Source organism: Haliotis rufescens, unplaced genomic scaffold (assembly GCF_023055435.1).
Source record: "Haliotis rufescens isolate VD_foot unplaced genomic scaffold, xgHalRufe1.0.p SCAF_8, whole genome shotgun sequence".
Taxonomy (NCBI): domain Eukaryota; kingdom Metazoa; phylum Mollusca; class Gastropoda; order Lepetellida; family Haliotidae; genus Haliotis; species Haliotis rufescens.
This window is the reverse complement of record NW_025964372.1, coordinates 52,956,302-52,981,001: the sequence shown is the minus strand read 5'-3', so window position 1 is coordinate 52,981,001 and position 24,700 is coordinate 52,956,302. Positions and strand designations below refer to the sequence as shown.

General features: G+C 45.1%; 2 protein-coding genes across 3 annotated transcripts in view; both read left to right on the top strand.

Moving 5' to 3' along the window:
* Window positions 1-4,850: 4,850 nt before the first annotated feature.
* LOC124145566 lies at window positions 4,851-6,101 on the top strand. 2 transcript variants are annotated; one of them, XM_046515385.2, is made up of 2 exons: window positions 4,851-5,096; window positions 5,606-6,101. In XM_046515385.2, exons 1-2 carry the CDS (start codon window positions 4,945-4,947, stop codon window positions 5,763-5,765), a joined length of 312 nt encoding a protein of 103 aa, XP_046371341.1. In that variant the 5' UTR covers window positions 4,851-4,944; the 3' UTR covers window positions 5,766-6,101. The 2 variants fall into 2 exon arrangements, 1 of the variants encoding a protein (XP_046371341.1); XR_007219377.1 differs by lacking the exon at window positions 4,851-5,096 and adding an exon at window positions 5,110-5,467.
* A 1,583-nt stretch (window positions 6,102-7,684) lies between these two features.
* The window catches only part of LOC124145595 (galactoside alpha-(1,2)-fucosyltransferase 2-like), a 50,595-nt gene continuing 33,579 nt past the window's right edge, over window positions 7,685-24,700 (top strand). The window contains exon 1 of the mRNA XM_046515425.2: window positions 7,685-7,941. Coding sequence (XP_046371381.1) covers window positions 7,923-7,941 — 19 coding nt within the window. The 5' untranslated portion in view covers window positions 7,685-7,922. The remainder of the gene's footprint in view (window positions 7,942-24,700) is intronic.

The following is a 24,700-nucleotide window of genomic DNA, read 5'->3' as shown; positions in this document are numbered from 1 at the left end:
AGGTGTAGGGTTGTCCAGGAGGCAGGTGAGGTGTTGGGTTGTCCACAGGTGAGGTGTAGGATTGTCCACAGGTGAGGTGTAGGGTTGTCCAGGAGGCAGGTGAGGTGTAGGGTTGTCCAGGAGGCAGGTGAGGTGTGGGGTTGTCCAGGAGGCAGGTGAGGTGTAGGGTTGTCCAGGAGGCAGGTGAGGTGTAGGGTTGTCCAGGAGGATGAATGAATGATCTTTAATTCCTCCATTAATTTCGTAGAGTAAGCCCAGAGTGCAATACGTAAACTTACAAATGGTATACCCTGTGTAGTTGTTATTATTATGGGTGAGTAACCATACTGCTGTGTTTCTTGCAGTGGATGCTGCTCACATGAAGACATATATTGTACGCTCTGTGTAACCATGATTTTTTTTATCCATCTGAGGTGATACATATCTGACTACGGTGGAATACAGGTGATACATATCTGACTATGGTGGAATACAGGGGATACATATCTGACTACGGTGAGATACAGGTGATACATATCTGACTACGGTGGAATACAGGTGATACATATCTGACTACGGTGGAATACAAGTGATACATATCTGACTACGGTGGAATACAGGTGATACATATCTGACTACGGTGGAATACAGGTGATACATATCTGACTACGGTGAGATACAGGTGATACATACCTGACTACGGTGGGATACAGGTGATACATATCTGACTACGGTGAGATACAGGTGATACATATCTGACTACGGTGGAATACAGGTGATACATATCTGACTACGGTGGAATACAGGTGATACATATCTGACTACGGTGGAATACAGGTGATACATATCTGACTACGGTGAGATACAGGTGATACATATCTGACTACGGTGGAATACAAGTGATACATATCTGACTACGGTGGAATACAGGTGATACATATCTGACTACGGTGGAATACAGGTGATACATATCTGACTACGGTGCGATACAGGTGATACATCCTGTGACTTAGTCACGTTTCGTAATGTAGATAATCCATGCAATTTTGTTCATTGCGTTTTTAAAAGAGCTAGAAATGTTTAAGGGAAATATTTCTCCTCTCGCTTAAGTTAACCGGTCTATATTGTGTAAGAATCAACTTTCGCATTGAGCGATTATCTCCTTTAGCTATAAGCGGAGTATAGAGCTTTTTCATGCACTGACCTTGCAATGGTGTACATCGTATCTTATGTCACTGAGCGTGAGTGTTTATTCCCTACCCGAATAGCTTTATTGTGTACGTCCTTTACAATGTATCGTTTGTTATTCAGGCAGCCGGAAAAAAGGTTCCAGAGAGGGATTCAGGTCAAGCATGTAACGCGCACTCAATCTTTCTCCCTTCACACTGCTGTTGGACTTATTGTCCAACACGATTAAATACCAGGCTTCAATAAAGTATGACTTTGTTCAATAAACAACACATGTAAAACCACGGGTTTGATAAGAGAAACTTGTAATTAGTTTCACATATATGATTCATACCGTTTCATGCGGCGGTTTACAGTTCTGCATGGTTTATTGTTTCGACCGTTTTTTAAACTTCCGGCTGAGATTATACACCCGTATATGTTCTTTGCTTCTTGATTACACAGGCAGTTAACAGGTTGGTCTGTAGTTTGCAATTATTTAAAATAATTATACGGTTGCATGATATATTCACGATGTTTTGGTTGAACATAGTAACATTCTTCTAAACATACTTCAAATCTAAACCGGAAGTAGTCACAACACAAAGCCAGTTAACCAAACGGAACCGTACACAAGAGTAATGAGTGAGTGAGTGAGTTGGGTTTAACGCCGCTTTAAATAGTGTTTCTCTTATATCACGGCGTGTCAGCTTGATGGAAGGAAAGCCCGATGTGATGCAGGTCTCAGACGTTTACCACTTCCGTGACGCTCACGAGCAGGGGTATGGTGCTGACTACATAATCGGATTCGAACACACTGTCATAGATTTCTGGCGTGCCCAAGGGACACAACTCTGCATAGCGAATTGCAGCGCATAAGGCGACTTTGGCCAACCGTGCCCCCGTACACAACTGCTACAAACTATCATTCAACAAAGATGTTGAAGATGAGATATGTATTGCGCAACATTCCACGAGGAAACAGTGGCAATATCACAAACTACAATATATATGCACAATAAGTGCAAATATGAGAATTGAGCAAAACTATTTGTAATGTTGTACATACAAATAATTTGTTTATAATTGTTGATATGATAACAGATCTTGGAAATTTTGTCTGGATAACTGTTGTTAAAAATCCTTAAGAATGGTTCTTTTTAAGAGAGTGTACAAAATTCTTTTTCATGATTGAGGATTATTTGTGATACTCTTTGTTGGTTGTATTTTATACAAGACAGTGCGTAATGTTGCTCATCTTCTGAGACATCACATGTTTAACAGAGACGTTGTTCTAATGGGGTTGGTGTTTTTGTATATCCACCAGTTTCAATTTTTAGTTTGTGATTACATAAACGAAGTTTTGAGAAATGTGACCTATGAGCTTTGTTTTCACAATAGGTAAGATAATTCTCAATGTTTATAGATGACTTGACCAACCTGTATGATCTTAACTTGCTGTTGGATAAATGGGAATCCCTTAATGATTGTGTGAACATATTTTTACATTTGGAGTGAAGTTTATTTACAGTGGATTCAATACATTTATTTGTGTTTGCAATTTCAAAAGTTGTTTTCGTTTAACCCAGCCAACATTTTGACCAGAAAGATTGATCTTTGCTGCCAAAGCAGTTTAAGAAGGACATTTATTGTGTTATCTATGTAGGACTTGTTATCAATTATTTTTTCCTCTCATTGGTACTAATAGTGGATTTTACCAAGTTCTGCCTGACAGGCCAAAAATGTGTTTTCTTGACTTGGTTTTCCTTGTGCTGACCATTTAAAAACACTCTTTCTTATATTGTGCCTTCCAAAGATAACTACATGAACAACAACCAATTTGACCTTTAAACCAATCCTCTCCTCCCATTGCTCCCACTTCCTTCCTCTGCATATGACATTGTATGTCAGGGAACCAGTGATGCACTGCAGCAATCTCTACTTGTATATGCCTATAGCAATTTTGGCCAATAACCTAAGGAATGATAAAAAATGCAGTCGTTAACATATTGTGTGTTATCATCTTTCTACATCAGTACACATTATTGTGATTCATGTATAAGCATAGCCCGTTGCTCGTACACTATCACTGTCCCTCCATACCGGTGGGTGCCGCGCGGAGATGTATTGCGATTAAATGCCATAACATACCAGGTCTTTGCTAGAGCTAAAAATCAGTTGGATTTATTGAACTGATCTTTGTAAACACGACCGAATCTGCTATTCTCATACTGTGTGAGTGGTAGAGTTTAACGCCGCTTGGAACAGTCTCTCGGTTATATCAGGGCGTGTCAGGTTGAAATGGAAAGAGTGAGTGAGTTGTGTTTAACGCCGCTTTTAACAGTATTCCAGTTATATCACGGCGTGCCAGGTCAGTGTGGGAGGAAAGCCCGAAGTGATGCAGGAATTGGACGTGAAACCCACGTGCACGGGTATGACAAACCTAGAAATATAATTGGCGCGAACCAACAATCATAGGTTTCAGGCGTGCCCAAGGGACGCAACTCTGCACAGCAAATTGCCGCACCCTAGACGACTGGGCCACCCGTGCCCCCTGAAATGGAAGGAGGCAATTACTTATTATATACTTTAGTATGAAAGACTGAGTTTTCTAAAGTTGGGAAAGGTGATATTTTCATTGCAGTGAACATAACACTTGATATTTCACTGCAGTGAACATAACACTTCGACGGAGTGAGCAAGAGAGTATGGTTTTACGCCGCTTTTAGCAATATTCCAGCAATATCACGGCGGGGGACACCAGAAATTGGCTTCACACAATGTACCCATGTCGGGAATCGAACCCGGTTCTTCGGCGTGACGAGCGAACACTTTAACCACTAGGCTACCCGACAGCCCATTTTTGATGGAACTATTGTCATACAAGAGTTATCTCCCTCAAATTGTCTCCCTTTATCGTTAGTGTCTGGCCCGTACACAAACTGTTGACGTCCATTTTACGCCAGTTCCACATTGACAAGGCAAAATAATGACGGACGGTCATTTATGGAGTTAATTTCACTTCATGCCGTTTGTTATTCTCGTAATAAACTGTAAATTTCTCATTGAATTTGTCAATCGAAACTGTTCGTTTCGAAAAGCGCCATTTTTGTTACTTGACCAGCGTGTATTCTTTTGCTTCCAACAGCAGTCTCCTAGTTTTCAGGGATATTTTTTGTTAAAGTTGTTTTTGTATATAATCATATGTAAATGTATGATGAAGAATTTTCGTGACCCTAACTATTTTTTATACTTTTATCCATATTGTTTAAGGTTTTGCAAACACGAAACTACACGAAAATATCCTCTATGTATCCATGCCAACAGATCCACGTCTCAAAAATAATGTAACCAACCTAACCTTGTATGTCCGAGCGATGATGTAGACAATAACAGTTAGTGAGTGAGTGAGTTAGGGTATGCCAGTAACAGTATTCCAGTTATATAACAGTATTCCAGTTATATCACGGCGTGCCAGCTTAATGTGGGAGGAAAGTCCGAAGTGATGCAGGTCTAAGACGTTTACCACTTCGGTGAAACTCACGAGCACAGGTATGGTTCTGACAAACCTAAAACATAATCCTGGTGAACCGGGATTCGAACCCACAGTCATAGGTTTCTGGCGTGTCCAAGGGACGCAACTCTGCACAGCGAATAGCGGCGCCCTAGACGACTGGGCCACCCGTGCCCCCGTAGACAATAACAGGTAGTGTAAAGTATCATCTGCTTGACTTGACATGCTATTTACTGGCCAACTCTCAAATCCACAGCGTTGCTCCCTGACCCCTCATCTGGAGAATGAAGAAGTATGGGACTATCATCCCATGGTTTGTCCTGGCCAGGTTCGATCACGTACAGGCCGCCCTGATTGCTAGGATCCTGCTGACTGTGGCGGTACACAACATTCACTCACTACACAACATGTCGAACATACAGCTCTACGTCAGGCGGTAAACACTGGATGGTTGTTATCATGATGTACATCAAACTGTCGTGTTAACCGCACAAAATGTGACGACGCCTTTCATTCAAATCAAGTATGATGTTTACTTATATTAAATAAACGCCTTTGATGGGAAACCTTTCCCACTGACCCCGAGAGGTAAACGAGATTGCTCGCATCGTACGATTGTTGAACGGTGGTAAATCTTGTGGTGAGATGATAGCAGTTCGTGAATGTTGAATACAGAAAAAAAATCTTTAAATATTATGTCGGATTAGTTAACTCTGCTTCATGCAGAGATTTCTATTGGATATGGAAAGAGTGCGGTCGCTTTGTTTACATCCGTCTGAGCGGAGATTGTTGGGACGTCGTTCAGGGGTATGTAAAGACACTGCCGTGACTCTCACACAATGCATTCCTTCTTTACTGTTTGTGTGACATCGGCTATGGATCTGCACTGACATTAGTTAAATATACTAAAGCTGTATCATTAAATCATGACATTAAACATTTCAGGAACATCCAGCTGAACAGAAAGCCTCCCCCAGCCTGGTTCATAGCAAAACCCCATCCAGCCGTGAAGAAACAGTGTTCATTTGTATGCCGTATGGAGGGACACCCGGCAATGTTCAAGGAAACTGCTTTCTGTATTGTCTACACCACAACGACCTTCTAACACACGCACGGTGTCCGTGTGAGACTTTATACATGTATCGAGACATGCTGTGGCTTGACATCGTCAACACTGGTCCTGCGGAACTCCGTCAACACTGGTCCTGCGGAACTCCAAGATAGATGAGACACTGATCTTGTCGGCAGTCTCCTGTGCCGCCATGTCCTGTGTCCATGTCCTGTAACTGGCTGTACTATTTGTGCAACTTCCCAAGTGACTCTCAATCCTGGTACCATCGCCCTTCTTCACTTTTAACTTATAACTCATCTTGTACACATCTTGTACTTATCTTGTACTTATCTTGTACTCTTCTATGGAGGAATAAAAGCATGTATATTATCATAAAAGAGGCAGTAGTTCGGACTTGTACAAGCAGTCGCACACACACACACACACGCACGCACGCACGCACGCACGCACGCACGCACACACACACACACACACGCGCACACAGACACAGACACACAGACACAGACACACACAGACACAAAGACAGACAGACACACACACACACACATACACACACACACCGACCTCTGATCATATATATTAACACCTGAACGTACACACCGACCTCTGAAAATACACATTGACATCTGAACACACACCAAAATGTGAACTCACACACCCACATCTGAACATACACACGCCCACATCTGAACGAGCATACTGACATCTGGACATACACACCCACATCTTAACACACACACACCCACATCTGAATGCACACACCCACATCTGAACATACACACCCACATCTGAACACATACACCCACATCTGAACACTCACATCTGAACATACACATCCACATCTTAACACACACACCCACATCTGAACATACACACCCACATCTTAACACCCACATCTTAACACACACACACACGCATCTTAACACACACACACACACATCTGAACATACACACCCACATCTGAACACCCACATCTGAACACACACACCCACATCTGAACACACACACCCACATCTGAACACCCACATCTGAACACCCACATCTAAACACACACACACACACACACATCTGAACACACACACACACATCTGAACACATACACACACATCTGAACACCCACATCTGAACACACACATCTAAACACACACACACACACACACACACATCTGAACACACACACACACATCTGAACACCCACATCTGAACACACACCCACATCTGAACACATACACACACATCTGAACACACACATCTGAACACATACACCCACATCTGAACACCCACATCTGAACACCCACATCTAAACACACACACACACACCCACATCTGAACACACACATCTAAACACACACACACACACATCTGAACACACACACACACATCTGAACACCCACATCTGAACACACACACCCACATCTGAACACACACACACACATTTGAACACACACATCTGAACACATACACCCACATCTGAACACACCCACATCTGAACACACACACCCACATCTGAACACACACACACACATTTGAACACACACATCTGAACACACACACACACATCTGAACACACACACACACATCTGAACACACACACACACACATCTGAACACACACATCTGAACACACACATCCACATCTGAACACACACACCCACACCTGAACACCCACATCTGAACACACACACACATCTGAACACACACATTTGAACATCCACATCTGAACACACACACACACATCTGAACACCCACATCTGAACACCCACATCTGAACCCATACACACACATCTGAACACCCACATCTGAACACCCACATCTAAACACATACACCCACATCTGAACACACACACCCACATCTGAACACACACCCACATCTGAACACACACCCACATCTGAACACCCACATCTGAACACCCACATCGACATCTGAGCTACAGACCGACAAGATAACAAACCCGCGTATTGAGCTTTGTAGTCTGTGAGGGTGTTGGCCGTCAAATGTTCAGCATCTAGTGTGTTGCGAGCTACTCGTGGATACCCGAAAAGGTACAAGCGGCCGGCTACATTACTACAGAAAGACTCAAGTACAAGCATCCGGCTACATTACTACAGAAAGACTCCAGTCAGGGAGACCAGTTAAAGAACAACGGTGAGGCTCCAGTGTTACAGATGCCTCCATCTCCATTGCTGGACCATGTTCAGACTCTATGGACGTGAGTAGACACCTAACCTAATATCTAACTTTCCTAACTGCAGTATTGTGTAAAACGAATTACGATTGACTGTATTCCGCTCAGACACCAGAACTGTTTTGGTACAACTTAGATTGCGACTGTTTATTATATGTATCGCCCTTACGACATCATAACCTTACCTTGCATGTAAAATTACTTGAACTGTATTGTGCAAATGATGCTTGATATGATGATTGATAAATGTCCTTAAACCGGTGTAGTAGGCTCAAACGACTCCCCCTAAACTTGACTCTAGTGACTAGGCTCACATGACTCCCCTTGCCAGGATAACAACTCTCCCTCTAGGCTCACATGACTCCCCTTGCCAGGATAACAACTCTCCCTCTAGGCTCACATGACTCCCCTTGCCAGGATAACAACTCTCCCTCTCTCCCTGTATGCACATCGCTGTATAAGAGCAATACGCTACGCTATTAAGCTCTCTTTCACCTTATTACCTGAACTGAATGCCATGGAGTTATGAATTCCATTTCAACAGCCTCACTAGGTTTACAGTTCCCCCTCCACACGCACGCACGCACGCACACACATACACGAACACATATTCACGAACACACACACACACACACACACACACACACACACACACACACACACACGCACGCACACACACACACACACACACACACACACACACACATTGTGTGTTTTCTTCAGGCCATGGTTGATGTGAAATAAAAACTGTTTAATATGAGTCACTGTTCCCTGATTGGATTATTTACAGGCCGCTGTCATATTGCCAAACTTCTACAGACTGCGGCGTAAAACAACAACCGAACATATTGACACGGCTTGTACAAGATCGGTGAACAAAATAATTCTCGAGATAGCGCTGTGTATTTGTATCTCGAGTTCGAGATAATCAGGCATAGTTATATGTAACCATTCCACCGCCAAACCCGAGGTATCAGGCTCATGTCGACGTCACCAGATATGACCACGCGCCTGTCAGGGAAGTTCAATATGAATCGGGACTTCGTGACCATGACACGTGACCAACGACGGTTACCCAAGTTTGAACGTTGTGTACACCATTAGCGTCTGTTAGCAGTATGACGATATAAAAGGGGCGGCACACCACGTGGCCGTCGAGCATGAAGATGAGCTGCATGGAGACGATACCTAATCGTCTGACCCGTAACTCGTGCTCCAGTAGCCTGATGAAAGTTTGCAGCAATTTGATTCGTCGTTTGAGCTCGATTTTGTGGAGCCTGGGTTCGGATCAATCGATCCTGTACTCTTGTCGTTGACCTTGGACGCCTTGAACGGGTTCGATCGTCAACATGTTTGCTGGTACCTGTTCCAATGTCTGCTACTCACATGCTGTAAAACACTTAACGTGTTGGCCACTGCACGCTGTCAGCAGACGCCGCATCGCCAGCTCATACACAAATGAATAAAATCAAGTAAATCACAACCGTATGATAAGCAGAATCAATGAGATAGACAGCAATAAAGATCCGCAGAGTTTAATCGACCTTCCTTGGAAGTGTGAATATCAGGAATGACACCTACGCACATGTGGCGCCACAACGTGCGACGCGTGCAATCTCTGGGTCACGGTTGGTTTATATCATAAAAGTTCTTGCATAGGATGTTCGCCGTCAATGTTTATCTTTGTTCTAATACTTGGTATTTATACTTGATCCTCTACTTTATTTAAAGAGTATATTTTACAGAAATTAAAGAAATTATTATCAATAAATTGTGTCTGCTTTGTAAAGTAGTATCAAGATTACTTTTGAGAGACCTGACCTAAGAAAAACATCTTTACAGAATTGTAACGGGCGACTGATGTCACATGTTAATTTAAAAGTAATGGTTATATAGATTACGTCATCCACGCCTACCTTCTGCACACACATATTAACAATGGGACGATTCACTAGGTACGAAGAAGGTCACATGAACATCTGAAACCTTTGGAACTGTTTGCCAAAACTGATCAGGGGAAGTAGAACACAGAACGTATAAAGGGGATTGATCTGAGCCAAAAAGGGAGTGATCTGAGTCTGGAGTGAATGTTTTGGGTCCAGTAGATAGGAGTGATCTGAGTCTGGAGTGAGTGTTTTGGGTCCAGTAGAGAGGAGTGATCTGAGTCTAGAGTGAGTGTTTTGGGTCCAGTAGATAGGAGTGATCTGAGCCTGGAGTGAGTGTTTTGGGTCCAGTGGAGGTGAGTGATCTGAGCCTGGAGTGAGTGTTTTGGGTCCAGGAGAGAGGAGTGATCTGAGCCTGGAGTGAGTGCTTTGGGTCCAGTGGAGGTGAGTGATCTGAGCCTGGAGTGAGTGTTTTGGGTCCAGGAGAGAGGAGTGATCTGAGCATGGAGTGAGTGTTTTGGGTCCAGTGGAGGGGAGTGATCTGAGCCTGGAGTGAGTGTTTTGGGTCCAGTATAGAGGAGTGATCTGAGCCTGGAGTGAGTGTTTTGGGTCCAGGAGAGAGGAGTGATCTGAGCCTGGAGTGAGTGTTTTGGGTCCAGGAGAGAGGAGTGATCTGAGCATGGAGTGAGTGTTTTGGGTCATGTAGATAGTAGTGATCTGAGTCTAGAGTGAGTGTTTTGGGTCCAGTGGGGGGGAGTGATCTGAGTCTAGAGTGAGTGTTTTGGGTCCAGGAGAGAGGAGTGATCTGAGCCTGGAGTGAGTGTTTTGGGTCCAGTGGAGGGGAGTGATCTGAGCCTGGAGTGAGTGTTTTGGGTCCAGTATAGAGGAGTGATCTGAGTCTAGAGTGAGTGTTTTGGGTCCAGGAGAGAGGAGTGATCTGAGCATGGAGTGAGTGTTTTGGGTCCAGTGGAGGGGAGTGATCTGAGCCTGGAGTGAGTGTTTTGGGTACAGTGGAGGTGAGTGATCTGAGCCTGGAGTGAGTGTTTTGGGTCCAGTGGAGGTGAGTGATCTGAGCCTGGAGTGAGTGTTTTGGGTCCAGGAGAGAGGAGTGATCTGAGCATGGAGTGAGTGTTTTGGGTCCAGTGGAGGGGAGTGATCTGAGCCTGTGGAGTGAGTGTTTTGGGTCCAGTAGATAGTAGTGAGCTGAGCCTGGAGTGAGTGTTTTGGGTACAGTGGAGGGGGGTGATCTGAGCCTGTGGAGTGAGTGTTTTGGGTCATGTAGATAGTAGTGAGCTGAGTCTGGAGTGAGTGTTTTGGGTACAGTGGAGGGGGGTGATCTGAGCCTGTGGAGTGAGTGTTTTGGGTCATGTAGATAGTAGTGAGCTGAGCCTGGAGTGAGTGTTTTGGGTCCAGTAGAGAGGATTGATCTGAGCCTAGAGTGAGTGTTTTGGGTACAGTAGAGGGGAGTGATCTGAGCCTGGAGTGAGTGTTTTGGGTACAGTGGAGGTGAGTGATCTGAGCCTGGAGTGAGTGTTTTGGGTACAGTGGAGGGGAGTGATTTGAGTCTGGAGTGAGTGTTTTGGGTCCAGTATAGACGAGTGACCTGAGCCTTGAGTGAGTGTTTTTGGTCTAGTGGAGGGGAGTGATCTGAGCCTTGAGTGAATGTTTTGGGTCCAGTGGAGGGGAGTGATTTGAGCCTTGAGTGAGTGTTTTTGATCTAGTGGAGGGGAGTGATCTGAGCCTGTGGAGTGAGTGTTTTGGGTCCAGTGGAGGGGAGAGATTTGAGCCTGGAGTGAGTGTTTTGGGTCCAGTAGAGGGGAGTGATTTGAGCCTGGGGTGAGTGTTTTGGGTACAGTGGAGGTGAGTGATCTGAGCATGGAGTGAGTGTTTTGGGTCCAGTGGAGGGGAGTGATCTGAGCATGGAGTGAGTGTTTTGGGTCCAGTGGAGGGGAGTGATTTGAGCCTGGAATGAGTGTTTTGTGTCCAGTAGAGAGGAGTGATCTGAGCGGAGTGAGTGTTTTTGGTCCAGTAGAGGGGAGTGATTTGAGCCTGGAGTGAGTGTTTTGGGTACAGTGGAGGTGAGTGATCTGAGCCTGGAGTGAGTGTTTTGGGTACAGCGGAGGGGAGTGATTTGAGCCTGGAGTGAGTGTTTTGGGTACAGTGGAGGTGAGTGATCTGAGCATGGAGTGAGTGTTTTGGGTCCAGTGGAGGGGAGTGATTTGAGCCTGGAATGAGTGTTTTGTGTCCAGTAGAGAGGAGTGATCTGAGCGGAGTGAGTGTTTTTGGTCCAGTAGAGGGGAGTGATTTGAGCCTGGAGTGAGTGTTTTGGGTACAGCGGAGGGGAGAGATTTGAGCCTGGAGTGAGTGTTTTGGGTCCAGTAGAGGGGAGTGATTTGAGCCTGGAGTGAGTGTTTTGGGTCCAGTAGAGGGGAGTGATTTGAGCCTGGAATGAGTGTTTTGTGTCCAGTAGAGAGGAGTGATCTGAGCGGAGTGAGTGTTTTTGGTCCAGTAGAGGGGAGTGATTTGAGCCTGGAGTGAGTGTTTTGGGTACAGTGGAGGTGAGTGATCTGAGCCTGGAGTGAGTGTTTTGGGTACAGTGGAGGTGAGTGATCTGAGCCTGGGGTGAGTGTTCTGGGTACAGTGGAGGTGAGTGATCTGAGCCTGGAGTGAGTGTTTTGGGTCCAGTATAGAGGAGTGATCTGAGCCTGGAGTGAGTGTTTTGGGTACAGTGGAGGGGAGTGATCTGAGCCTGGAGTGAGTGTTTTGGGTACAGTGGAGGGGAGTGATTTGAGTCTGGAGTGAGTGTTTTGGGTACAGCGGAGGGGAGTGATTTGAGTCTGGAGTGAGTGTTTTGGGTCCAGTATAGACGAGTGACCTGAGCCTTGAGTGAGTGTTTTTGGTCTAGTGGAGGGGAGTGATCTGAGCCTGGAGTGAGTGTTTTGGGTCCAGTATAGAGGAGTGACCTGAGCCTGGAGTGAGTGTTTTGGGTACAGTGGAGGTGAGTGATCTGAGCCTGGAGTGAGTGTTTTGGGTCCAGTGGAGGGGAGTGATTTGAGTCTGGAGTGAGTGTTTTGGGTACAGTGGAAGAGAGTGATCTGAGCCTGGAGTGAGTGTTTTGGGTCCAGTGGAGGGGAGTGATTTGAGTCTGGAGTGAGTGTTTTGGGTACAGTGGAGGTGAGTGATCTGAGCCTGGAGTGAGTGTTTTGGGTCCAGTATAGAGGAGTGATCTGAGCCTGGAGTGAGTGTTTTGGGTACAGTGGAGGGGAGTGATCTGAGCCTGGAGTGAGTGTTTTGGGTACAGTGGAGGTGAGTGATCTGAGCCTGGAGTGAGTGTTTTGGGTACAGCGGAGGGGAGTGATTTGAGTCTGGAGTGAGTGTTTTGGGTCCAGTATAGAGGAGTGATCTGAGCCTGGAGTGAGTGTTTTGGGTACAGTGGAGGAGAGTGATCTGAGCCTGGAGTGAGTGTTTTGGGTCCAGTGGAGGGGAGTGATTTGAGTCTGGAGTGAGTGTTTTGGGTCCAGTATAGACGAGTGACCTGAGCCTTGAGTGAGTGTTTTTGGTCTAGTGGAGGGGAGTGATCTGAGCCTGGAGTGAGTGTTTTGGTTCAAATAGAGGGGAGTGAAGTGGACCTATAGTGAAAGCATTAGAATTGTTTAATTGACTGTTTTACCGGGGCACAAGACCCATTACAGCGAGTCTGTCCGTCGCTTGTCTGTGAATGGTGCAGAAACACATATTGCTTTGATTCTCTGAACAGGCATAAATGTAGTAGTGTCATCTTTGTCAAAGATTCTCTTTGCAAACACTATAAAAAATGTTCAAAATGTTTCTGGTATCATAAGTCTTTGGCACCGCTGAGATTGAGGATGGCTTTGCGCCCTGTACATCAACGAAACACAACAAGAAACATAGCATACTTCCAAGCTGATCGTCAGTCAAGTCACCAGAAGTGACAATACCACACAGGGGCCAGTTGGTAATGATTCATCTTACCGAGACAAGGGAGTTAACTGACTATAAAAGTCCAGTTTCCACCCTTGCCGAAGTAGGCTGGAATTTCCAGGCCCGCGAAGTGAATCAAATCAATTGAGCACCTTGACTAAAAACATAAAAAAAATTGCAAAATATCTGTCGACGTCCAGTTGGCGGTACACATGCATTTCAAATCCTGCAGTCGACCAAAATCTGCAGGTTGAAATCCATGGCGTTCGTTGCGCGATTTTGATTGGACTATACATAGACTCGTTAGTCCAGCCAATATGTAACTCCAGAATTCCAGCCTAGTTCGGCAAGGGTGGAACCTTAACTTTGATAGTCAATTAACCCTCCTTGCCACGGGAAGATGGTAATGATTATTCTTGAACAAATCATTCTGGAATTCGCGGAACCATATTGCTCTCCTGTCATTTCAACAACCTTAATTGTTTTGAAGAGTCCAGCTATGCTTTCAACAGGTGGGCCGAGATATCGGAATGTTATGTTAAGGTATTAGAAAACCTAGATGAATTCGCGCATTTGCGCAAAAGATATTTCTACATCAGTAATTAGCGAAACTATTCGAGTCTGACAATACTAGTTTAAGTGAATAAATGTGTGCTTAAACGCAACCTGATTCGCCTTAATGTTGATATGAAGGTCAGTATCAATGGTAAAGACACGGAACAGGTCCCTTTCACACAGGTGGTCAAAAGTCTGAACGACTGTAGGTAAGTAACCATGGATACTCGTTACATGTAACATGTTAAATGTAACAGCTAAGTTGGGACAAACAGTCTTGTTCTACAAGATGGCTACTGTAAAATATAAATTATCAAAGAAAGAAAATAACCATGCTATATCATCCGCATAAACAGAATCCATTTGGAGAGAGGGAAAAATAGCTATGACAATTTTATGAATGGAACACTGGAAATCAGTGATAGCACCAGGTGTTCGCGAACAATGTGAGAATAACTGATGAACCTTATCGTGTATGCCATGAAGGCTTGGTGATCCTGTGTTTGTCGGTGTACTAATGACAAGGTTTCACTGATTGGGGTCAAATGGGTAACAATAGTCTCTGTCCCTCACAGAGACCCACAACAACACAGGGGGGTCAGGGGGTCAGGAAATTAAGTAACCTTTAAATCAATGTGTGGGGGCACGGGTGGCCCAGTCGTCTAAGGCGCCGCGATTCGCTGTGCAGAGTAGCGTCCCTTGGGTACGCCAGAAACCTATGATTGTGGGTTCGAATCCCGGTTCGCCCCGATTCTGTTTCTAGGTTTGTAAGCACCATACCCGTGCTCGTGGGTTTCACCGAAGACTTAAACGTCCGACACCTGCATCACTTCGGGCTTTCCTCCTACATTGAGCTGACAAGCCGTGATATAACTGGAATAAAGTTAAAAGCGGCGTTAAACCAAACTCACTCACTCAAATCAATGTGAGACACGTGCTTGAAGGAATATCCTTGCTGTGAACTTACTGACCTCAGTATGACCAGAAAAAGATGAATCATGACTTTATCCTATTTAGCTGTTAACTTATCACTTATATGATCACTCACCAGACACACTGACGCGAGCCTTGCTTATAGAGTAACACCAGCTGACTCTCACAACAACGGAACTGATATCGCTTGGACCACGAAGAGAATATTCTGTACAGATGTGTCTCCCACTACAGATTCGTGTCAAAAGCATTTCATATCTGGAAACTTATTTCTGTATGAATTGCATGTCACAATGATATTTGTCAACATACGAATCGTCCCCCAGTTTGATGTGCGCATAATGTTAACAATGCAATCTGAAACAATACCACAGACATCACTTACGTAGTGAGGCTATTTTGTAGTTATAAATGAAGGAGATTCACATACACTCAACCACAAAAGAAACGCATGATCTATAAGGTATTTGTACATTTGTATATTTGTAAATATTTGTAAACAAAATATTGAACAGAAGAGAATGGTAAGATTTTAAGCAGATCATAAACACAGAGTGAACGGTGTTTACTGGCGTTTACAACTCAGGACAACGCCACATACCCCCAAATGTGAAGGATTAAAGTCAGTATCTCGTATGCTCACCACGAGTGTTGATGATGGCGACACATCTTCTGTGCATCCAGTGCACCAGGTAGTTGATGAAGGCCGTGGGGATCTGGGCCTATATGGGTAGAAAAGCTGCACTCAGTTCCGCTGTGGTTGTCGGCCTTGGTTGGAGGTCACCGAAACGTCTTTGGATCTCGACCCACAAGTGTTCTGTTGGATTCAAATCCGGACTGAGGGCAGGCCAAGGCATGGTGATGACGTTATGCTGTTGTAGGTTGTCTCTTGTGGCTCTAGCTGTATGGTAACGAGCGTTGTCTTGATGGAATATGCGGCGTTGGTGACGGGCGAAAAAGCTAAAAACGTACGATCTGAGGACCGAGTCAATGTAGCGCTGCGCTGTGACGCCCTTACCCCTGTAACTTGTCCCAACCTAACACACAACGGCGGTTCATCACTCCAGGTATTTTTTGGGTCTTAAAATATAGTTCCGTGTTTACAAAATCTTCAAAATAAATTATAAACAAACGAACAAAAAATATTTAGGGTCTCGAAAAGTCGTTATCATAAACTTAGTTATGATACAAAATCAACTTTAACAAAAACATATCTTGAAAACTGCGAGACTGCTGTTGGAAGCGAAAGAATATAAGCTTGAAATGTAACCAAAATTGAACGTCTCGATTGACGAGTTAAATGAGAAATTTACAGTTTATAACTAAACATTTTCAAGAAAATAACAAACAGCAAGAAGCGATATTAACTCCATAAATGACCATCCGTCATTATTTTGCCATGTCAATGTGGAACTAACGTAAAAAGGACGTCAACAGTTTGTGTACGGGTCAGACACTAACGATAGAAAATCTCATTCTTCCACACTGAAGTTAATATTTCATCAGTCCCCTACTAGGACCTCGTGCGGATGTAGGGATCTTGCTGTATCCGGATTGAGAAGGGGCCGTCCCAAAGCAAAGAGTGAATAATTCTCCCCGAATTAGATCGAAGTTCTTGTGAATTGTGCCTCTTTGAAATTATCAGATAAACGTGAAACCTTGATTTGTATATTAGCACGCATTTCAGGGTTACTTTTGGATATATCTAGAAACTTCTGAATATAACGAATATTGGCCGCCCTTTTTTGTGCTGTGCATGGTGTTGCGTAAAACCATACTGACGTGACAATGTTATATACACTAGTAGTGTTGATATGTGTAGCGGTCATCGCCCATTTGTCAGACACTCCATTTATCAGACACCCCATTTGTCAGACGCCCCATTTGTCAGACACCCCATTTGTCACACACCCCATTTGTCAGACACCCCATTTGTCAGACACCCCATTTGTCACACACCCCATTTGTCAGACACCCCATTTGTCAGACACCCCATTTGTCACACACCCCATTTGTCACACGTCCCATTTGTCACAAACCCCATTTGTCAGACACCCCATTTGTCACACACCCCATTTGTCAGACACCCCATTTATCAGACACCCCATTTGTCAGACGCCCCATTTGTCACACACCCCATTTGTCACACACCCCATTTGTCAGACACCCCATTTGTCAGACACCCCATTTATCAGACACCATATGTCAGACGCCCCATTTGTCACACACCCCATTTGTCACACACCCCATTTGTCACACACCCCATTTGTCACAGACCCCTTTTGTCACACACCCCATTTGTCACACACCCCACTTGTCAGACACCCCATTTGTCACACACCCCATTTGTCACACACCCCATTTGTCAGACGCCCCATTTGTCACACACCCCATTTGTCACACACCCCATTTGTCACACACCCCATTTGTCACACACCCCATTTGTCACACACCCAATTTGTCACACACCCCATTTGTCACACACCCCACTTGTCAGACACCCCATTTGTCACACACCCCATTTGTCACACACCCCATTTGTCAGACACCCCATTTGTCACACACCCCATTTGGCAGACACCCCATTTGTCAGACACCACCAGTTTGTTTCACTATCTGACTGTGTGTCTCACTAACCACCCGTTTGTCTCACTCCCAACCCATGTGTCTCACTAACCACCAATTTGTCTCACTACCAGACTGTGTGTCTCAGTAACCTGCCGTTTGTCTCACTATCTGACTGTGTGTCCCACAAGCCACCCGTTGGTCTCACTATCTAGCCGTTTGTCTCACTAACCACCCGTTTGTCTCACTATCTGACTGTGAGTCTCACTAACCACCCGTCTGTCTCACTCCAAACCCGTCTGTCTGGCATCCTACCCGTTTGTCTCACTTCCAGACTGTGTGTCTCAGTAACCAGCCGTTTGTCTCACCATCTGACTGTGTGTCTCACTAACCACCCGTTTGTCCCACTTCGTACCCGTAGGATATTCAAGCACATTTGACAGATCAGCACTCCATATTCAAGCACATTCAACGGATCAGCACTGTGTATTCAAGCAACTGATCCTTGGCAGAAATCTCCAAGTTTCTAGGTCTTCTCAGGCCTTGATCCACAGCGATGTATTGCCTTCACCTGACTGGTTCCCGTCGGTGTCCAATACCCTGAGCCATCTTTACTTCACTGCTTGACTGGTCTGTCGTTTCAATGGTTTTAAAGCCAAAGATGGCGGGATGGCATGATATCAGGGAGTTCAATTCCTGGTGCCACCCTTCAATGTCGTTGTTGGTCCTGTGGCCGTCGTTAGCGAAGTGGTTGTCGTTGTTGGTCCTGGGGCTGTTATTGGCGAAGCGGTTCCAGGTACATTAAAGTGGCAAAACCCTTTCCATATTCATAAGAAATCTCTGCCAAGAACAGAGTCTATTGTACGATTCTGACTATGCCATGGGCATGTGTTTATGATTCATTATCAAATAGTGATTATGCCAAATGTTCGCGAAAAGGTGGGCGTGTCCTGCCCCACCGGTGGCACCCGTCACAAACACATTCAAAGGCAAGTCATTTGTTCACCTGAGAAAACACGGGAACATAAGGTATAAGTCAAATGTGGGACATCATTTTTGTCACCGATGCGTCAAATTTGGAAATATCCTCCACATGTCTACCATAAAACTGTTAGGAAGCTTTACTGAGGCCTTGAATGTTGTAACCTTGATTAAACAAAGTCAGAGCAAGACACGTATGACTCTATGAAATCCTGGTAGAAAGAGCATGCTCCATTACACCTTAACAGTTGTTAAAAGTAAACACCAAAGGCTGGAGCTGCTGGAATATTGCTCGACATGAAGGGAAAGTTGACTATTGGAAAGTTGAAGTCATCCCTCTTGTCATGAAGTCTTGTGTTGAGTGTTTTGTCACTCTGGATCTGTATGCACAGATCTAAATATGAAACAGATGAGGCGGTCTCACTGTCTTCGTATAATGCTAGTTCAGGTGGGTCAATCAGTGGAAGAGAATTGGTCTTTTGATGGTGATCGAACGCCGCAGTCAGAAATATTCCAGCTACATGGCGGCGGTGACGAACGATATCAGATCATCGATATACCCGAAGCTTAAGTTCAACCTTTAGGCCAAATTACCTTGTTTTGACTTTGCCAATTCGAGCAGAAAGTCTGATTCCTATGTATAAAGAAACAGATCCGCATGGAGGGGGCACAGTTGGTGCCCGTTGGATGCCTACTTCCTGCCGAACTGTCTTTCTCCCAAACACAGAAATTATCAATGAGGAAGTCCATTTCACATAATGTTTTCTCAGTAAACCTCAGATGGCATTTGGTTTCCTTTTTTCACAAATTGATCTGAACCTCTGACAATAGATGCGAAACTGTATCTGTGTCACCCCGTTCAGTAACAAACGCCCCATAAGTCTGTCCCGGGTGCAATCAATCCAAGTGGTCGTGGTTTGGTGCATGGTGTGGTGCATGTTGTGGTGTTTGATGTGCATGGTGTGGTGCATGATGTGGTGTTTGATGTGCATGGTTAGGTGCATGATGTGGTGCATGATGTGGTGTTTGATGTGCATGGTGTGGTGCATGGTGTGGTGTTTGATGTGCATGATGTGGTGCATGGTGTGGTGCATGATGTGGTGTTTGATGTGCATGGTGTGGTGCATGGTGTGGTGCATGGGACGGTGTTTGATGTGCATGGTGTGGTGCATGGTGTGGTGCATGATGTGGTGTTTGATGTGCATGGTGTGGTGCATGGTGTGGTGTTTGATGTGCATGGTGTGGTGAATGGTGTGGTGTTTGATGTGCATGGTGTGGTGCATGGTGTGGTGCATGATGTGGTGCATGGTGTGGTGTTTGATGTGCATGGTGTGGTGCATGGTGTGGTGTTTGATGTGCATGATGTGGTGCATAGTGTGGTGCATGGTGTGGTGTTTGATGTGCATGGTGTGGTGCATGGTGTGGTGCATGATGTGGTGCATGGTGTGGTGCATGGTGTGGTGCATGGTGTGGTGCATGATGTGGTGCATGGTGTGGTGCATAGTGTGGTGTTTGATGTGCATGGTGTGGTGTTTGATGTGCATGATGTGGTGCATGGTGTGGTGTTTGATGTGCATGGTGTGGTGCATGGTGTGGTGTTAGATGTGCATGATGTGTTGCATGGTGTGGTGCATGGTGTGGTGTTTGATGTGCATGGTGTGGTGCATGGTGTGGTGCATGATGTGGTGTTTGATGTGCATGAAGTGGTGCATGGTGTGGTGTTTGATGTGCATGGTGTGGTGCATGGTGTGGTGTTTGATGTGCATGATGTGGTGCATGGTGTGGTGTTTGATGTGCATGGTGTGGTGCATGGTGTGGTGTTTGGTGTGCATGATGTGGTGCATGGTGTGGTGTTTGATGTGCATGGTGTCGTGCATGGTGTGGTGCATGGTGTGGTGCATGGTGTGGTGTTTGATGTGCATGGTGTGGTGCACGGTGTGGTGTTTGATGTGCATGATGTGGTGCATGGTGTGGTGCATGATGTGGTGCATGGTGTGGTGCATGGTGTGGTACATGATGTGGTGCATGGTGTGGTGCATGGTGTGGTGTTTGATGTGCATGGTTAGGTGCATGGTGTGGTGTTTGATGTGCATGGTGTGGTGCATGGTGTGGTGTTTGATGTGCATGGTGTGGTGCATGATGTGGTGCATGATGGTGTATGTGGTGCTTAATATGCATGGTGTGGTGCAGCATGTGGCTCATGGTGTGGTGCATGATGTGGTGCTGGATGTGCATGATGAATTGCATGATGTTGTATGTGGTGCTTGATGTGGTGCATGGTGTGGTGTCTGATGTGGTGCATGATGTGGTCCTTGATGTGGTGCATGATGTGGTGCTTGATGTGGTGCATGATGTGGTGCATGATGTGTAGTGTGCTGCATGATGTGGTGTGTGGTGCATGATGTGGTGTTTGATGTGGTGCATGATGTGGTGCATCATGTGGTGCATCATGTGGTGCTTGATGTGGTGCATGATGTGGTCCTTGATGTGAATAATGTGGCGCATGAAGTGGTGCTTGATATGGTGCATGGTGTGGTGTCTGATGTGGTGCATGATGTGGTGCATGATGTGGTCCTTGATGTGGTGCATGGTGTGGTGCATGGTGTGGTGCATGGTGAGGTGCATGGTGTGGTGTTTGATGTGGTGTCTGATGTGGTGTATGATGTGGTGCATGATGTGGTCCTTGATGTGCATGGTGTGGTGCATGGTGTGGTGCATTGTGTGGTGCTTGATGTGCATGGTGTGGTGTCTGATGTGGTGCATGATGTGGTGCATGATGTGGTCCTTGATGTGCATGATGTGGTGCATGGTGTGGTACATGGTGTGGTGCATGGTGAGGTGCATGGTGTGGTGTTTGATACGGTGTCTGATGTGGTGCATGATGTGGTGCATGATGTGGTGCATGATGTGGTCCTTGATGTGCATGGTGTGGTGCATGGTGTGGTGCATGTCGAGGTGCATGGTGTGGTGTCTGATGTGGTGTCTGATGTGGTGCATGATGTGGTGCATGGTGTGGTGCATGATGTGGTCCTTGATGTGCATGGTGTGGTGCATGGTGAGGTGCATGGTGTGGTGTCTGATGTGGTGCGTGATGTGGTACATGATGTGGTGCATGATGTGGTGCATGATGTGGTGCATGATTTGGTGCATGATGTGGTGCGTGATGTGGTGCTTGATATGGTGCATGATGTGGTGCTTCAAGTGCTTAAGAAGTCGCCTTCGGCTGACCTTGCCCTCTTTGGGGCCTATGTGTGTGAGTAGGATACACATATCTATTGCGAGCTTTAGTATTCGTAGAGTTTATGTTTTTGTATTGATATGATTCCTATTTTCGTTATTGATATAATTTCATTTTTATCTTAAGTTGCTCTATTTATATACATCCGAGTAGCTGTCCATCTCTCAGAAATAGAGTTAGTTTGGCCTTCGCTATTGCATCTCTTGGCTTGAGGAGATCTTCGACAGATAGCGGATCTAGCAGCCATTCTTGGAAGCAGTAACCTATTTATTGTCCTCTACACTCCCTGGATCACTGAACCAGAAGGTCGCCAAGCACCACCTATTCATATTTAATGCATTTAATACAGGGAGTAAAACTAAGAAAATATTAAGCGGTGATATGTGTTAATCTATTTGTTAAAACTGTTAAATAATATAAACTTGTAAACAGTTGGAAATAGATCATTATTGTAGTTATAGACAAATAAATTTTTCCATATATACAAAGATGTATCCGAGATCTGGGTCCCCAGTCATCACCCATGCACTGCTATCTTCCACCCCTTACAAAACAAGTAAGTAAAACCCTAGGGGTTTCATGCCTGGCTAACTACCCCCGATTGGGAGGAAAGCACTCAAGCGTCTTTCTACCGATCAGGAGGAACTCGCCCGACCAGGATGTTTAGCCGTCTCACTTCCTACCCGCGTGTCTCACTAGCCACCCGTTACGCCATGGCAGCCATATTGGAAATGTTATATTGAAGGGGTTTCCACGCTCCAGTTCGTACAGCACTACAACAATAGTACCAGGCAATGCGGGAGCCCGGGTGCCTGGTGCTTTGCCAAGAGGATTGCTTTTGTGCGGATGGGGTCTGGGACATTACAAGAGACAATACAACCACTGTTGCAGAACATTTAATGCACAACATATAAACGATGAATACACAATGATCGGAATACCCGCTCGACATCACAAACACAGCAATGAGCGGAGTCACAGGTCACACACACATCAGGTGAGCGGGGATCCCTTTCAACCGAGCGGTACATCCTTCTCGCTGTTGTCGGTACACAAGCACTCGAATACCAAACTGCCTGAATATCTACATAAGCTGGGCATTCAGTTGCACAATGTAAACATGGAGACATAGATTATAATTTCCTAATTAACGGGTGGCACAATGATTAGGGCCCCAGTCCACGAGTCACACTAATTGTGAAGTGGACGTTAAACCCTTAATTAGAGCCCTGTTAACTTAAGCTGTTTCACAGTAAGTGCTAGGTAACAAGCTGATTGACAAGGAAGCACATCCACACAACAGATTTGTGTTGACACAAACCTACCATACAGTACTCTATACCAGTAAAACAAGCCTACAGCATGTCAACAACAAGGTGAACGTGTCACGCTGTCATAACATTCTGCGGTCGGGCGAGGTGAGCTAAGTGGACGACTGATAACACATAGTACATAGTTTTCATCAATGAGAATTAAATTTTCATTTCAACAGTTGCACCTGGCACCTATAACACTCTGAAATGATCTAAACATTTATTTTCACAAAAAATGTTAAATGGGTTTGTAAACGAGCGAATCGCAAATGTTAATACCGCCCCATTACACATAGGACATGACGAAACACTTACATCAGTGAAGGCTGAATGTAGCACATGAATTATGCATGCTAGATGTGTATATAAGATGAATATATTTGCAGTTTATATTTAATTCCATTAATTGAAAATCTGCTAATCATAGAGCTGACATTCGAACACAAGATGAATGTTTTTCTGAGATATCGCCAAAGGCGAATCCAGTGTTTTTAAAAGGGAGGGGTCGCAGATATATATTAGGGATGTATGTGTGTGGGGGGGGGTGGGGGGGGTGGATTGTCTACAGCATACTAAACATTTTCTTTTCAAAAGGTAGGATCGAAACTCCATGGACCAAACACCCACCCCCAACCCCACCACCCCCACCCCCCCACCCACCCCCACCACCCCACCCACCCACACAACACACACACTAGATCCGCCTATGACATTGCTTAAAATGGCAGAACGAATAAGTAAACACTCTATATTCAGTGACGGAAATGCTCCTAGAAAGTTAGACCATCTCCTGGGAACATGCTTTGTTTTATCTAGCCGTTGTTGATGTACGTGTAATTTACATGTGACACAACTTCAGCCCGCGTTGACCGCCTGGGTATTGTGTCCATGAGCGAGGGAGCCAGCATGCAGCAGTTGCGCCCGTAAAACAACTGTTTACCTTTTGTTATCGTGCGCGGTGTGTCATATGAACAACATGTCGCATATTTTCCCTTTTTAAAAAGGAGTGTCTGGATCACGCTGTCCTTAGTGTATCGTGTGAGGTAAGGGTGTCAGACACAGGGTATTGAGAGAACAACTTCACGTGCTGTAATAACTATAACATGCCGTCAAATGGAGAAGGTTGAGATATACAGAGGATTTGATTACATCTATTTTAATAAGAGTCAGTTTCACATCTGAACGACGTATCATGTGATGTATTGGAGCGGAGCAATACTGTGGACATAGAGTGATTCTGGTCATTTAGTTCCATTGCAACAGCGCGATGTTGTCATACAGCGTGCCAGCTGGCTAGCCGGGCCGATGTCGATTGACAAGAAATGATACATGGTTCGACTGTACCTCGAACACTGCTGTGGAACATCATAAAC